The sequence below is a fragment of the Leptopilina boulardi genome, unplaced genomic scaffold (genome assembly GCF_019393585.1).
Source record: "Leptopilina boulardi isolate dan_hultmark-lab unplaced genomic scaffold, ZJU_Lbou_2.1 LbouV2_212, whole genome shotgun sequence".
In the NCBI taxonomy this organism is placed as follows: Eukaryota; Metazoa; Arthropoda; class Insecta; order Hymenoptera; family Figitidae; genus Leptopilina; species Leptopilina boulardi.
In genome coordinates this window covers 326,164-338,836 of record NW_026137766.1, presented here as the reverse complement: position 1 = coordinate 338,836, position 12,673 = coordinate 326,164, and the positions used below count along the sequence as shown (strand labels likewise).

General features: G+C 30.4%; 1 protein-coding gene and 1 long non-coding RNA gene across 11 annotated transcripts in view; one reads left to right on the top strand and one right to left on the bottom strand.

Annotated features, from left to right (window-relative positions):
- Window positions 1-12,673, bottom strand: part of LOC127278866 (uncharacterized) — a 63,397-nt gene that overhangs the window by 39,406 nt on the left and 11,318 nt on the right. The window contains exon 2 of the long non-coding RNA XR_007842557.1: window positions 12,001-12,149. This is a non-coding gene — a long non-coding RNA (uncharacterized LOC127278866). The remainder of the gene's footprint in view (window positions 1-12,000; window positions 12,150-12,673) is intronic.
- The window catches only part of LOC127278865 (PDZ and LIM domain protein Zasp), a 120,372-nt gene that overhangs the window by 97,744 nt on the left and 9,955 nt on the right, over window positions 1-12,673 (top strand). For all 10 annotated transcript variants that reach the window (XM_051300785.1, XM_051300789.1, XM_051300788.1 and 7 more), the window contains one exon: window positions 4,025-4,211. In XM_051300785.1, the coding sequence (XP_051156742.1) occupies window positions 4,025-4,211 (187 nt within the window). The remainder of the gene's footprint in view (window positions 1-4,024; window positions 4,212-12,673) is intronic.

Sequence of the window (12,673 nt, the reverse complement as noted above, 5' to 3'; positions counted from 1 at the left end):
GTTTAAAATTTTTTTCAGAGATTTCTGAAAAAATAAGAGACACGGTGGGATATGAACCCACGACCTTTTTATTGCCGGTAGACTGCTCTAACCAACTGACAATGAGCTACGTGTTCCCATAAATTTTCGTCAATCTCGAATAACCTACCCTGTCGAAAGTGAACAATTTATTTAGATTCCTTTCACTTTCGCGTTATTAGGAGATGGTTTTGTGGGATTTTATTTTTTCTATAATTTTTGATTGATGGTAATTGAATTTTACGAGCCTTTTGCTAGCTAATGCTAGCTAGCTAATTATAAAAAAGGTAAAATCAAAAATACCATCTCCTAATAACGTGAAAGTGAAAGGAATCTAAATAAATTGTTCACTTTCGACAGGGTAGGTTATCAGAGATTGACGAAAATTTAGGGGAACACGTAGCTTTTTTGGTTTGAAAAAGCACATTTATTTTCTTCAATTACAATATTACATAAGTAGGACAAAAATGTCTTGCAAATACCTATTACACTAAAAATTTATATTTTGATCTGATATGCAGCCATAGTTCTGGTCAAATAACAGTTTATAAAATAATATGTTTTAAATTCGCACACACTAATAACATTTGTTATAAATATTTGAATAATTCAATATAGTCTTTTAACATTTGCTTAAGGAAAAAATTTTTTTTATTAAAAACCTTTGCAACTTTATTTTGGATTTTTTAAAAAATAAAAATAAGGAAATAAATAAATAAAAATGAGGAGTGAAAAGTGATAAGGAGGAGTATGGATGATTATGATAAGGGAAGGTAAATTGATTGAGAAGAGTTCATAACTTTATCTTGATAACAGTCTTCTATTGCGCCTCCTGGCACGTCGTCTTATTTCCTCGATGTGTTTGGGATTTTCCTGTAGACATCAGTAGTTATTGTTTAATCTTCTTGTAGAGTGGAGATCAATATCAGGAATGGTAATTGAATAGGTGAGATTTTGTGTGGTGTATCTCATCGGGTCTAAGTAAATTGCTTTTTTAGCTTGATGTCATTGTGCATGATAGATTACGGGGATGTTATTCTTGTCTTGGATCAGTTCCATTTTATCAATATGGCAAAATGTTTCAGAGACGGGGTATTTTTGCAAGGTTGTATACATTAGAACCTCGATAAGTCGAACTTGAAGGGAAATCCAAAAAAATTCGAGTTAAAGAGGTTTCGACTTATAGAGGGTTTCGAGTTATAGAAGTTTCTGAAAATATAATTTGACAATAAAGAGGTTTTTCATACTGTACATATATTTTTTATTTTAAACAATTTTAAATTTAATTTAAAAAAAAACTTTTTAACATGAAAAGAAATCTGTTATTTTTGTTTGTTTTAAAGATTCTGAACACTCCTTGTCTACAATGGTTTCTATAGTAAACAATGAAGAGAAGATAGTTTCGTCTATATCATTACACTTTACGATAAAAGTTCTTAGAGTATTCATTGCGTCTCTTGCTTGTTTCGTAGTCACTGTAACGGAAGATGTAGGTAGCTTCTCATAATTTTGCAATAAGTCTTTTTCTTCATCTTCATCATTTTGGTCAATGGAGTCAATTATTTCTGCATCAGTTATTATCCCTGTAGTATCAAGATCCTCATCAAGTACAGTAAACTCTTCAAAGTGATGCCCGCTGTTGATTTTAACCTATTCCACTCTACTGGAATTGTAAGATTCTCTTCAACACTTTCCGCAGATGTGGATGGAAATCCACATTTTTTAAAGCAGTTAGCTATCGTTTCCTGTGTCACACTTCTCCAAGCTTTGTCTATCATCCTCAGTGCATGTAAAACGTTAATAGGTGAATCAGTATCATTCTCCATGTCAGCAATCATTTTTCTGACGACTTCTGTTCTGTATTTTATTTTAAAATTTTGAATAATTCCTTGGTCCAATGGCTGCAATTTAGAAGTTGTGTTAGGTTATTATTTACACTCATACTTTCCCCACAAATTTTTCTGAAGTTTAATCCATGTCTCTTTTTGAATTTTTCCAGCCAACCATTGCTGACACTAAAATTTTCAATTTTCAAAGATTTCGCGTAGAACTCAGCTTTTTCCATTAACACAGGTCCACTCACTCTGATATTTTTATCGCGACATTGTTTAAACCAAGCAATCAAACATTCTTCCAAATTAGGAAATTCAGCAGTCCGTTGTCTTTTAAAAGATAAGTTTTCTCCGCACTCTTCCTTTTCCAATACTGAAGCCTGATTTTTAATTATTGTTGCAAGTGTACTTAAAGGTAGGTCATATTTTAAAGAAATATCTTTTCTTTTCACACCATTTTTCACATCTTCAATAACTTTTAAGTTTTCCGCATATGATAAAGTTTTTAATTTTCGTTCCGTACTCATCGTTATTGAAGATACAAATGCAAACTAAACGAGCAATAATACATAGCTCTTAAATTTAATACAGGAGCCTCTGTTTGATAACAATTAACATTGAAGTAGATTCGAGATATAGAGGTAGCGAAAACCAAACCTTCGAGTTTCAGAGGTTTTGAGGGCCATACGTACTAAATTCGAGTTATAGAGGTTGCGAAACTGAAATTCAAGTTATATAGGTTAAAATACATGGAAAAGTTATTCGAGGGAAATCCAAATTCGTTCGAGTTATAGAGGCTCCATTATTTGAGTTGAAGAGGTTTTCGAGCTTCAAGGGAAGGGAACAGGCATTTTCTTCGACTTGCAGAGGTTTTCGACTTATCGAGGTTCTACTGTATTATACTATTGTTGATTCTTTTTTTGTAATTTGATGAGGCTGATCTATATGTTCTATAACATGCTCTTAGACATGATCTCTCTATCTGTCTGTATTGTTCCATTACTGATGGTCCCGTGTTCTACAAGATAGGAAAAGAATATGCCATTATAGGACGAATGAGGAGGAGAAAGCAGATTGTTTTTGCTTTAGGAAGTAAAGATGAATTATAGAAAATCTTTGAATTCGCTCTAGTTGCTTTTTTGGCCTTATCGAGTTGTGTTTTATGGTGATGATTCATCCTAAGAAGGTACTCAAAGTGTACACCGAGATATTTAACAACACTTTTATTTGGAATTTCTGTGATTGTAGTAACGTTATCGGAAGTTATATTATGAATAGATGTTTTAAAAGAATCGAGTCTTTTAACTGTAGTGTAGGGTATTTCATTAACTGTTTTTCTAAAAAGTATTGTTTCACATTTTGAAGGGTTTATTTTTAGGTTCCAATTAAGGTAGTGTATATTAATATTATTAATGAGACTATTTAATTTTTGTTGTATTATATCTACGCATTTGTTTGCAACATAGATAATGAGATCATCGCGTAGGCTATTGAGTGAGTGTTGTTATTTGAGTTCATGTCGAATTCATTTATGGTGTACACATTGAATTGGATAGGGGAGGTGACAGTTCCCTGTTGAAGTCCTTCCTTGATGATGAATGTTTTATCGGAAAAGGTATTTCCATACCACGTTTTGAAATTTTTTCCATTAACCATGTCTGCTCTAAGGTGAATTAAGTTTTTTGGGAAATTTAGTCTCTTCATTTTATATATGAGATCATTCAACCAGACAGAGTCGAAGGCCTTTTCAAGGTCAATCAGTATTGCTCCAACCAATTTTCAGTCGAGTAGATATGAGTTTATGTCCGATGAAAGTTTATGAATTGCGTGAGTTGTAGAATGACATCTTCTAAAACCAAATTGGTTGTCAGGGATAATATTGTTTTTATGAATATGGTAATTGAGGTCAGATTGATTGCGTTGATTGTTAATCATAAATCAAGAAATTGAAATTAAAAAAGTACCTAGAATGTTCGAATTTTTTTTTCTCCATTTATATAGCATTTTCAGCCTTATCATAAACCGAACTTTCTGATATAACATCTTTTTTAGTACTACTAGACCTACAACTTGTGATAGGTCTCTATAAAAATGCAAGCAATTTTTTTTGTTACACAATGTAATATGATTTAATGTACATTTGTTTTATTTAAGAATTTTTCGATATTTTTCAGAGGACCTTTTATCACAGCTTTGGGACAAATTTGGTGCCCTGAACATTTTGTCTGCGGTAACGTACAATGTAATCGTGGATTACAAGACATCGGCTTCGTAGAAGAAAAGGGGCAACTTTATTGCGAGTACTGTTTCGAGAAATACATTGCACCACCTTGTGACAAATGCGGAGGCAAAATTAAAGGCGTAAGTTAAAATATTGTTCTTACAGAGTCGTCTTAAAATCATTGGATTGATTCTGTTGGTACTATTAATTAATAAACCTTGCTATTTAATTATAATTAAATTTTATTTTTTGTTATAGCATCACGTACCCTTACATTAAAATTCTGCAAAGAAATTTAAAGTCGTAAAGGAAATTAGATTTCAATAGCGTTATAATATTTAAACATATATTAATAATAGTTATTAGTAAAGAAAATTATGTTGTATTAACATAAGATGCAACGATATTTTAATACTAAATTGTCTTATGTAAATATGTTCATTATTTTTTATGTAAATTCTCATTCTTTTAAACTTTTTTTTGTGCAACTGGCAACTGTATTAAAGATAAAATTAATCAATATAAAAATAACTGCAGACTGGATAATAGAAATAATCATGTGATTAAAAATAATAACGTTAAAATTTTTGTTTCAAATTTTCTAAATACGTTTTTCATTTTGATTCAAAAAACAATTATGGTAATAAGTTTTTTCTTGAACCACTTTTAATTCACTAATGTTTAAAAATAATTTTAAAATATTGTTTAACCTAAAATTATGTTTTTTTCTAAATATGATTTATATAATTAATTTTCAGTATTTAAATTTGTAGAAGTCCAGCTTTGATGGACCATAGCAAATTTAAAAAAAAATGTTTCAAAGATATGACTTTACAAAAAAAATTAACATCTTTGCTATAGTTAAAAACTCCAAAGAAACTAACATCTATAATAAATTGGGTTAAAATGAGATAAAATTAAATTTAAATATAACCTTTGCATCTTTTTTAATGCAACACCATAGAGATTTATTAATTTATTATTCAAATTTATGAGTAATTAATATTATAAAAAATATTCAAACACGAGAAACAAAGTTATTGAAATAGAAGATAATAAAATACAAAAAAGGAAAGTAATGTAAATATTGTTTGAAAAAAATATTTAAGACTACATTATAGAAAGAGGAAATGTTGGATTAACTATTTATTCTGCTGTTAATTTTTCCAATGGGTGAGTGCAGTAAATGGTGAAGTTTAACAAAATGTATTCGTCTTTGCCAATAATGTAGTAATTAGACAAATTTTTTATCTAAACTTACTGTTTGTCGTAAAAAATTATTTCATTTATTTGCACGGTGAGCTTGGACAAACTTCAACCCAAAAGTTCTTGCTCATCTAATATTTTTTCTGATATAAATAAGACCAAAACGAAAAAAATTCATCGATAAAATTTTAAATAAACTCAATTTTTCGATTTTTAATTAAAGATTCTTATATAGACAGATAATTAGATCGTTCATTCATCTATAATATATAAAAACAAAAAATTAAGAAAATTAATTATACAAATAAAATAAATTAGGAGCTACTTGGATAAAAACAAACGGAGAATAGCTCTCAAACGTTCGCAAATTGCCTAAAATAAAAACAAAATTTTTTCATACAATTTCCACACTAAGACGATCAAATAGGATCAGTTGCAAAAAAATGATAAATTTTTTTACTAATTAACAGACTTTCAGAAGACATAATAGACATCAATATATGAAATAAACTTTCTTCGCTAATATTATATTATATTATATCAATAATTATTAATTTATTAAAATTATTTTAATTATAATATTTTACATATAATTTTTGAGGATAATAAATTAAAACAATTAGTAATTAGTTTTTTTTATAATTGTCTAATGTTTAAATTAAATTATCAATAAATCATTTAAAAGCAAATAAACATCTAAAATGTTTATTTGCCTAGAAAATAATAAAAATATGCACAAATTCGTAATATTATTAGGTACAGTAAAACACGTCAAGAATTATTCTAATATCACTTATCAGAACGGCCGAGTTGCGTAAAGCGTGCGTTTCTCTCGTTCACGTACCAGCGGACCCGTGTTCGCTTTCCGGTACCACCAAGATTTTTTCTTTGAAATTGCGAGAAGTGTTTTAAGGTTCATGTTACGACATTCATATTAATATAATAATTATAATTGTTTCAGTGTTGTTAATAGTTCAGTCAAGATGTGGATGTGTTGCTTCAATCTTTTCACTTATGTAATTTCTTTTTAAATCCAGTATAATTGTGAATCAAAAATTACATATAACCAATTAGGGTCAGTTGGGGTAAATGGAGACAGGGGGTAAATGGGGATCACCTGCAAGAGGTTCTGAGTATTGCCAAGCTTTTATCTTGACAATTGGCAGCAAGACAAAAAAGTTATTATAATGACAAGCTGTCCCCATTTACCCCAAAAATTCGAAAACTCAGGGTAAATGGGGACAGCTTGCCATTATTAACGAAATTGACAAAAATCAAAAATTCAAGTGAATTTCTGTTATAGGAGTCATAAGGAATAAGAAAAAAATTTGGTATGATTTTTAAGTCTGTTTTCTTTGAAATGCGAGAAAAATAACTGAAATAAAAAAAAATAAAAAAAAATTAATTGGTTCAACTATAATATATCTACCACAAATTTTTTCATCCCTTAATACAGTAATATACTTTAGGAATCTTTTGTCTTAAAACTTTCTTAGAAACTACCCAAGTAGCACGATATATCAACCAGATGTCACGGTGATATCACCGGGGAATGTCACCGTGACATCAGGAAAATGTCAAAATGTCCGCCTTACGGTGATATCACACGGTGACATCGAGGTGATATCATGGTGACATCAAGGTGATATCACAGTCATATCACGGTGATATCATGGTGATATCACCGTGATATCATGTTGATATTTTACAGGGACTTAAAATTTTTAATAATTTAGAAAATAATAATAAATAAAAAAAATAATAAAAATAATAAAAAAAATAGTAAAAAATAATAATTTTTAAAACATTTTAAATCCCTGTAAAATATCAACATGATATCACGGTGATATCACCATGATATCACCGTGATATGACTGTGATATCACCTTGATGTCACCATGATATCACCACGATGTCACCGTGTGATATCACCGTAAGGCGGACATTTTGACATTTTCCTGATGTCACGGTGACATTCCCCGGTGATATCACCGTAACATCTGGTTGATATATCGTGCTACTTGGGTATGCTGTCCCCATTTACCCCAAATTTTATGAAATTTTCTAAATTTTGGGGTAAATGGGGACAGTCAGTTTCATGCATTTAAAGCATATCTAAATTTTTTCTGCGGCATAAAATTAATCCTAGGAACATAAATAACAACTTAAAAAAATATAAACCTGCAAATATTACCTTTTAAAGGAAGAAACTTACGTAATTTGTGAAAAATAGCGATTTTGTCCCCATTTACCCCAATTGACCCTTTACATATATATATAAATTGCTAATATTAAATAATACAGTAGAACCTCGATAAGTCGAACTTGAAGGGAAATCCAAAAAAATTCGAGTTAAAGAGGTTTCGACTTATAGAGGGTTTCGAGTTATAGAAGTTTCTGAAAATATAATTTGACAATAAAGAGGTTTTTCATACTGTACATATATTTTTTATTTTAAACAATTTTAAATTTAATTTAAAAAAAAAACTTTTTAACATGAAAAGAAATCTGTTATTTTTGTTTGTTTTAAAGATTCTGAACACTCCTTGTCTACAATGGTTTCTATAGTAAACAATGAAGAGAAGATAGTTTCGTCTATATCATTACACTTTACGATAAAAGTTCTTAGAGTATTCATTGCGTCTCTTGCTTGTTTCGTAGTCACTGTAACGGAAGATGTAGGTAGCTTCTCATAATTTTGCAATAAGTCTTTTTCTTCATCTTCATCATTTTGGTCAATGGAGTCAATTATTTCTGCATCAGTTATTATCCCTGTAGTATCAAGATCCTCATCAAGTACAGTGAACTCTTCAAAGTGATGCCCGCTGTTGATTTTAACCTATTCCACTCTACTGGAATTGTAAGATTCTCTTCAACACTTTCCGCAGATGTGGATGGAAATCCACATTTTTTAAAGCAGTTAGCTATCGTTTCCTGTGTCACACTTCTCCAAGCTTTGTCTATCATCCTCAGTGCATGTAAAACGTTAATAGGTGAATCAGTATCATTCTCCATGTCAGCAATCATTTTTCTGACGACTTCTGTTCTGTATTTTATTTTAAAATTTTGAATAATTCCTTGGTCCAATGGCTGCAATTTAGAAGTTGTGTTAGGTCATTATTTACACTCATACTTTCCCCACAAATTTTTCTGAAGTTTAATCCATGTCTCTTTTTGAATTTTTCCAGCCAACCATTGCTGACACTAAAATTTTCAATTTTCAAAGATTTCGCGTAGAACTCAGCTTTTTCCATTAACACAGGTCCACTCACTCTGATATTTTTATCGCGACATTGTTTAAACCAAGCAATCAAACATTCTTCCAAATTAGGAAATTCAGCAGTCCGTTGTCTTTTAAAAGATAAGTTTTCTCCGCACTCTTCCTTTTCCAATACTGAAGCCTGATTTTTAATTATTGTTACAAGTGTACTTAAAGGTAGGTCATATTTTAAAGAAATATCTTTTCTTTTCACACCATTTTTCACATCTTCAATAACTTTTAACTTTTCCGCATATGATAAAGTTTTTAATTTTCGTTCCGTACTCATCGTTATTGAAGATACAAATGCAAACTAAACGAGCAATAATACATTGCTCTTAAATTTAATACAGGAGCCTCTGTTTGATAACAATTAACATTGAAGTAGATTCGAGATATAGAGGTAGCGAAAAACAAAACCTTCGAGTTTCAGAGGTTTTGAGGGCCATACGTACTAAATTCGAGTTATAGAGGTTAAAATACATGGAAAAGTTATTCGAGGGAAATCAAAATTCGTTCGAGTTATAGAGGCTCCATTATTCGAGTTGAAGAGGTTTTCGAGCTTCAAGGGAAGGGAACAGGCATTTTCTTCGACTTGCAGAGGTTTTCGACTTATCGAGGTTCGACTTATCGAGGTTCTACTGTAATATAAATCACTATTATGAGTAATATAAATAATATTTGTTAATTAAAAAAATTTTACTGCACCAATTTTTTGGAGTAAATTGAAATTTATATGTACTGTCCACTTAACTGAAGCAAAGATTTATTTCCTTTCAAATTAAAAAGTAAAAGGCAATAAATTCTAAAATACAATAATTAAAAGATTTAACAATTTTTACATTCATTTTAATTAACATATTTAAGAATTAACAAATAAAAATTATTAATATTTTAGAAATGATATACTAATATACTCATTGTAATAAATAATAAACAACTGTTAAATTGTTTGATGGTTTCACAAAATAATAAACATTTCCTAAGAAACCTTCATATTCTCCTTTGGTCGAGCGCGTCTAGGCGCAGATCCCAGTACGGTTGAGCCCTGCAGTGTAGATACACTAGTGATGGTCGAGAGCCCGAATCTCGGGAGTAAACCGGTTAAAAAATTTTGAGAATGTGTTAGGATTACTAATTATTTCTATTTCATTAACATTATCAACATCAAATAAGGAAAAAATATGACACTCTCTTAAATTATTATGTTAATTTCAACTGTATTATCCCTCACAGCACCAGATATCCTAGGATATTCCAAAAACATCCCTTGGATATCCTAGGGATACCCCAGGGATATCCTAAGGATACTTTAAGGATATCCAAAGTAGCGGCGGTTAGGATATCCTAGGGATATCTAAGGATGTCCCTAGGACGTCCCAGGGATATCCTATTTATTTCCCCGGATATTATTAGGATATCTTCAGGATATCCTAAGGATATCCCTGGAATAATTAGGGATGTCTTTAGGACGTCCTAAGGATATCCACAGTATGTATATATTATCTTAAGGGTTAGAATATCCTTGAGTCGTTCTAAAAATGTCCCTAAGGTATCCATAAAACGACCCTAACATACAAATTAATTAAATAAAAATGGAAAACTTATTTTTTGGATGTATTTATAATGTATTTCCAAGATATCTAAAATGATTTACCTTGTCTACAAGAATTCTTTTTTCTACTTTTTCTTTAAAAAATCTCTTGAAACCAACTCAAGCGCTAACTATGAAACACTTGCTCAACTGTACATATTTTATGTTATTTGGCACAATCTAGCCCACTGCTCCATGTGGGCAAACAGCCGAGTTGTTCCTCCTGTCCCTAGTCTTCGCTGCACAGTGGCCAGAATCTTTAATTTACTGTTGAAAAAAGTCACTGAACAAGATCATGCCACAATTGTATATTGTGTATCTAGGGAGGAAAATGGTTGATTTTCACGACTGTAGTTTGCAGTTTGAAGTGTAGCGAGCGCACGAACCGCAGGCGAAGGTTTGCGAGTGAAGACGAGAACTGTAAAACACGAGTGGAAATCATTTTCCTCCCGAGTTGCACATACTATTTTTTCGAACACACGTATACCGAAAGTACAAACGCGGTAGTATGGATACTATTGATGATGGTATGATTGTGTCTAGTAGTAGTATAGTTACTACTTGTGGTGTACCAGACGTTTAAGACTCACTATTGATTAATATGTAATACCTAATAACAACATCACCGGGAGGGAAAGTAACTTTCCCTCCCGCTCAGTGACGTCACCGGGACGGAATGTAACTTTCCCTCCCGCTCGTCGGAAAAGACATACTTTTCTCCCGCTACACAGGTAAGAAATGGTGTACTTTCGGTGCGTGTGTTAGAACAAAAATTTTTCATTCTGTCAGTCGCATAAAAAACAAATTTAATGTGTCGAAAATCGCATTTTTGGCTTAAATATATGCTCTAATTATCAACTTTAAGGCTCAGATTTGAAAGATGATTGACAATCACGGGAAACCTATTTGTATCAAAAAATCGCTATCTCAAATAGTCAAAATTTGAATCATATTGATATCCTAGGGAGATCTTAGCGATATTTCTAGAATATTTTAACGATATACTAAGTTTATCCCAAGAATATCCCCACGATAACACTAGGATATCCCTAGAATATCCTTAGAATATCCTTAGGATATCATCAGGATATCCCAGAATATCATCAGTATATCCCCAGGATATCCCAAAAATATCCTACGTAACGGCGGTTTGGATGTTATGAGGATATCCTATGGACGTTTTCAGGATATCCTATATTAGTTTAGGATATCTTGAGGATATCCTCAGGATATCCTTTTGTTGTGAGGGATTTTGTAACAAAGTTCTATATTTGTTACATATGTGTTATATAAGATGTTACTGGATTTAAAAAATTTGTAATTGATTTATATAATCGTTACATATCTGTTATAAATCACTAGTAACAGTGTTATGTATTTGTTACATATCTGTTACAGAGATCAGAGCTGACATTTATCGTAACCTGCTTGTAACAGAACATGTTACATTTTGTTATATAACAAATATATAACCATTACGTATTCGTGTTTGCTGAGTTTTAACCTCCAAAAAACGGATTTTTGGCTATATCTTTGATTCAACTAAATATTTTTAAATTCTGTGAATTGATAATTTTAAGTTAGCTGTTTCTTTAATAAAAAAACCTAACTACACTTGATTTGGTTGAGCCGTTTTTGAGTGATGCGCGAACAAATTTTTGCATACAGACAGACAGACAAAATTTTTTTACACAAATCAAATTCTGATTTCTTAAGACGAAAAAATATATGAAAATTTCCAAGTTTGGGGCAATGTACAGACAGAAGACAGATTTTATTTATATAGATATAATACTATATTTAAACTAAATATAATATTTAAATTTGGTTTTAAATTTTTTTGGTATTAATAATATTTTTTTAAACTTACAAATATCACAGTTGAGAAATTTTTGAAAAATTGATGATAAACGACTATTTTTACGTCTATTTTAGAATGTTGTAAGGTTTTAAAGTAATTATCAGCATTTTTATCATGAAACATCTTCCTCGATGGCAGTAGAAAGATCTGAAGGCAAACTAAAAAATTTTGTTCTTTAATTTGATAAAAGTGTATAATAAAAAAAATAATATTATTACATAAAATAAAAATAAATAGATAAAACTAACAATCTTAAAAAAATCGAAAAATTGAGTTTATTTAAAATTTTATTGATGAATTTTTTTTTGTCTTGAAATTATCGCGTGGCATCACTAAAACAATATTAGTAAAAAAATTGGATGAGCAAGAACTTTTGGGTTGAAGTTACTCCAAGCTTACCATGTTTATCGAAAGAATTTATCAGACAAATTGTAAAATAAAGGATTTTTGTGAGAAAATTGATCAAAACAATCCATATTTAAAATTTTTCCTATTGTCAGTTTTATATTGGTGATTGAAACAGTTAAAGCAGCAAAATTAACTGCCTGTTTTAAACTAACATGAGCGTGACTCTTTGTGAATTCTCTATATCATTCCATGTATTTTTACTGTTTGCACTTTTTAAAAAATTATTATTTTTTATTATTAATATTAAATTAATCTCGTAATGAAATTTTTCGGT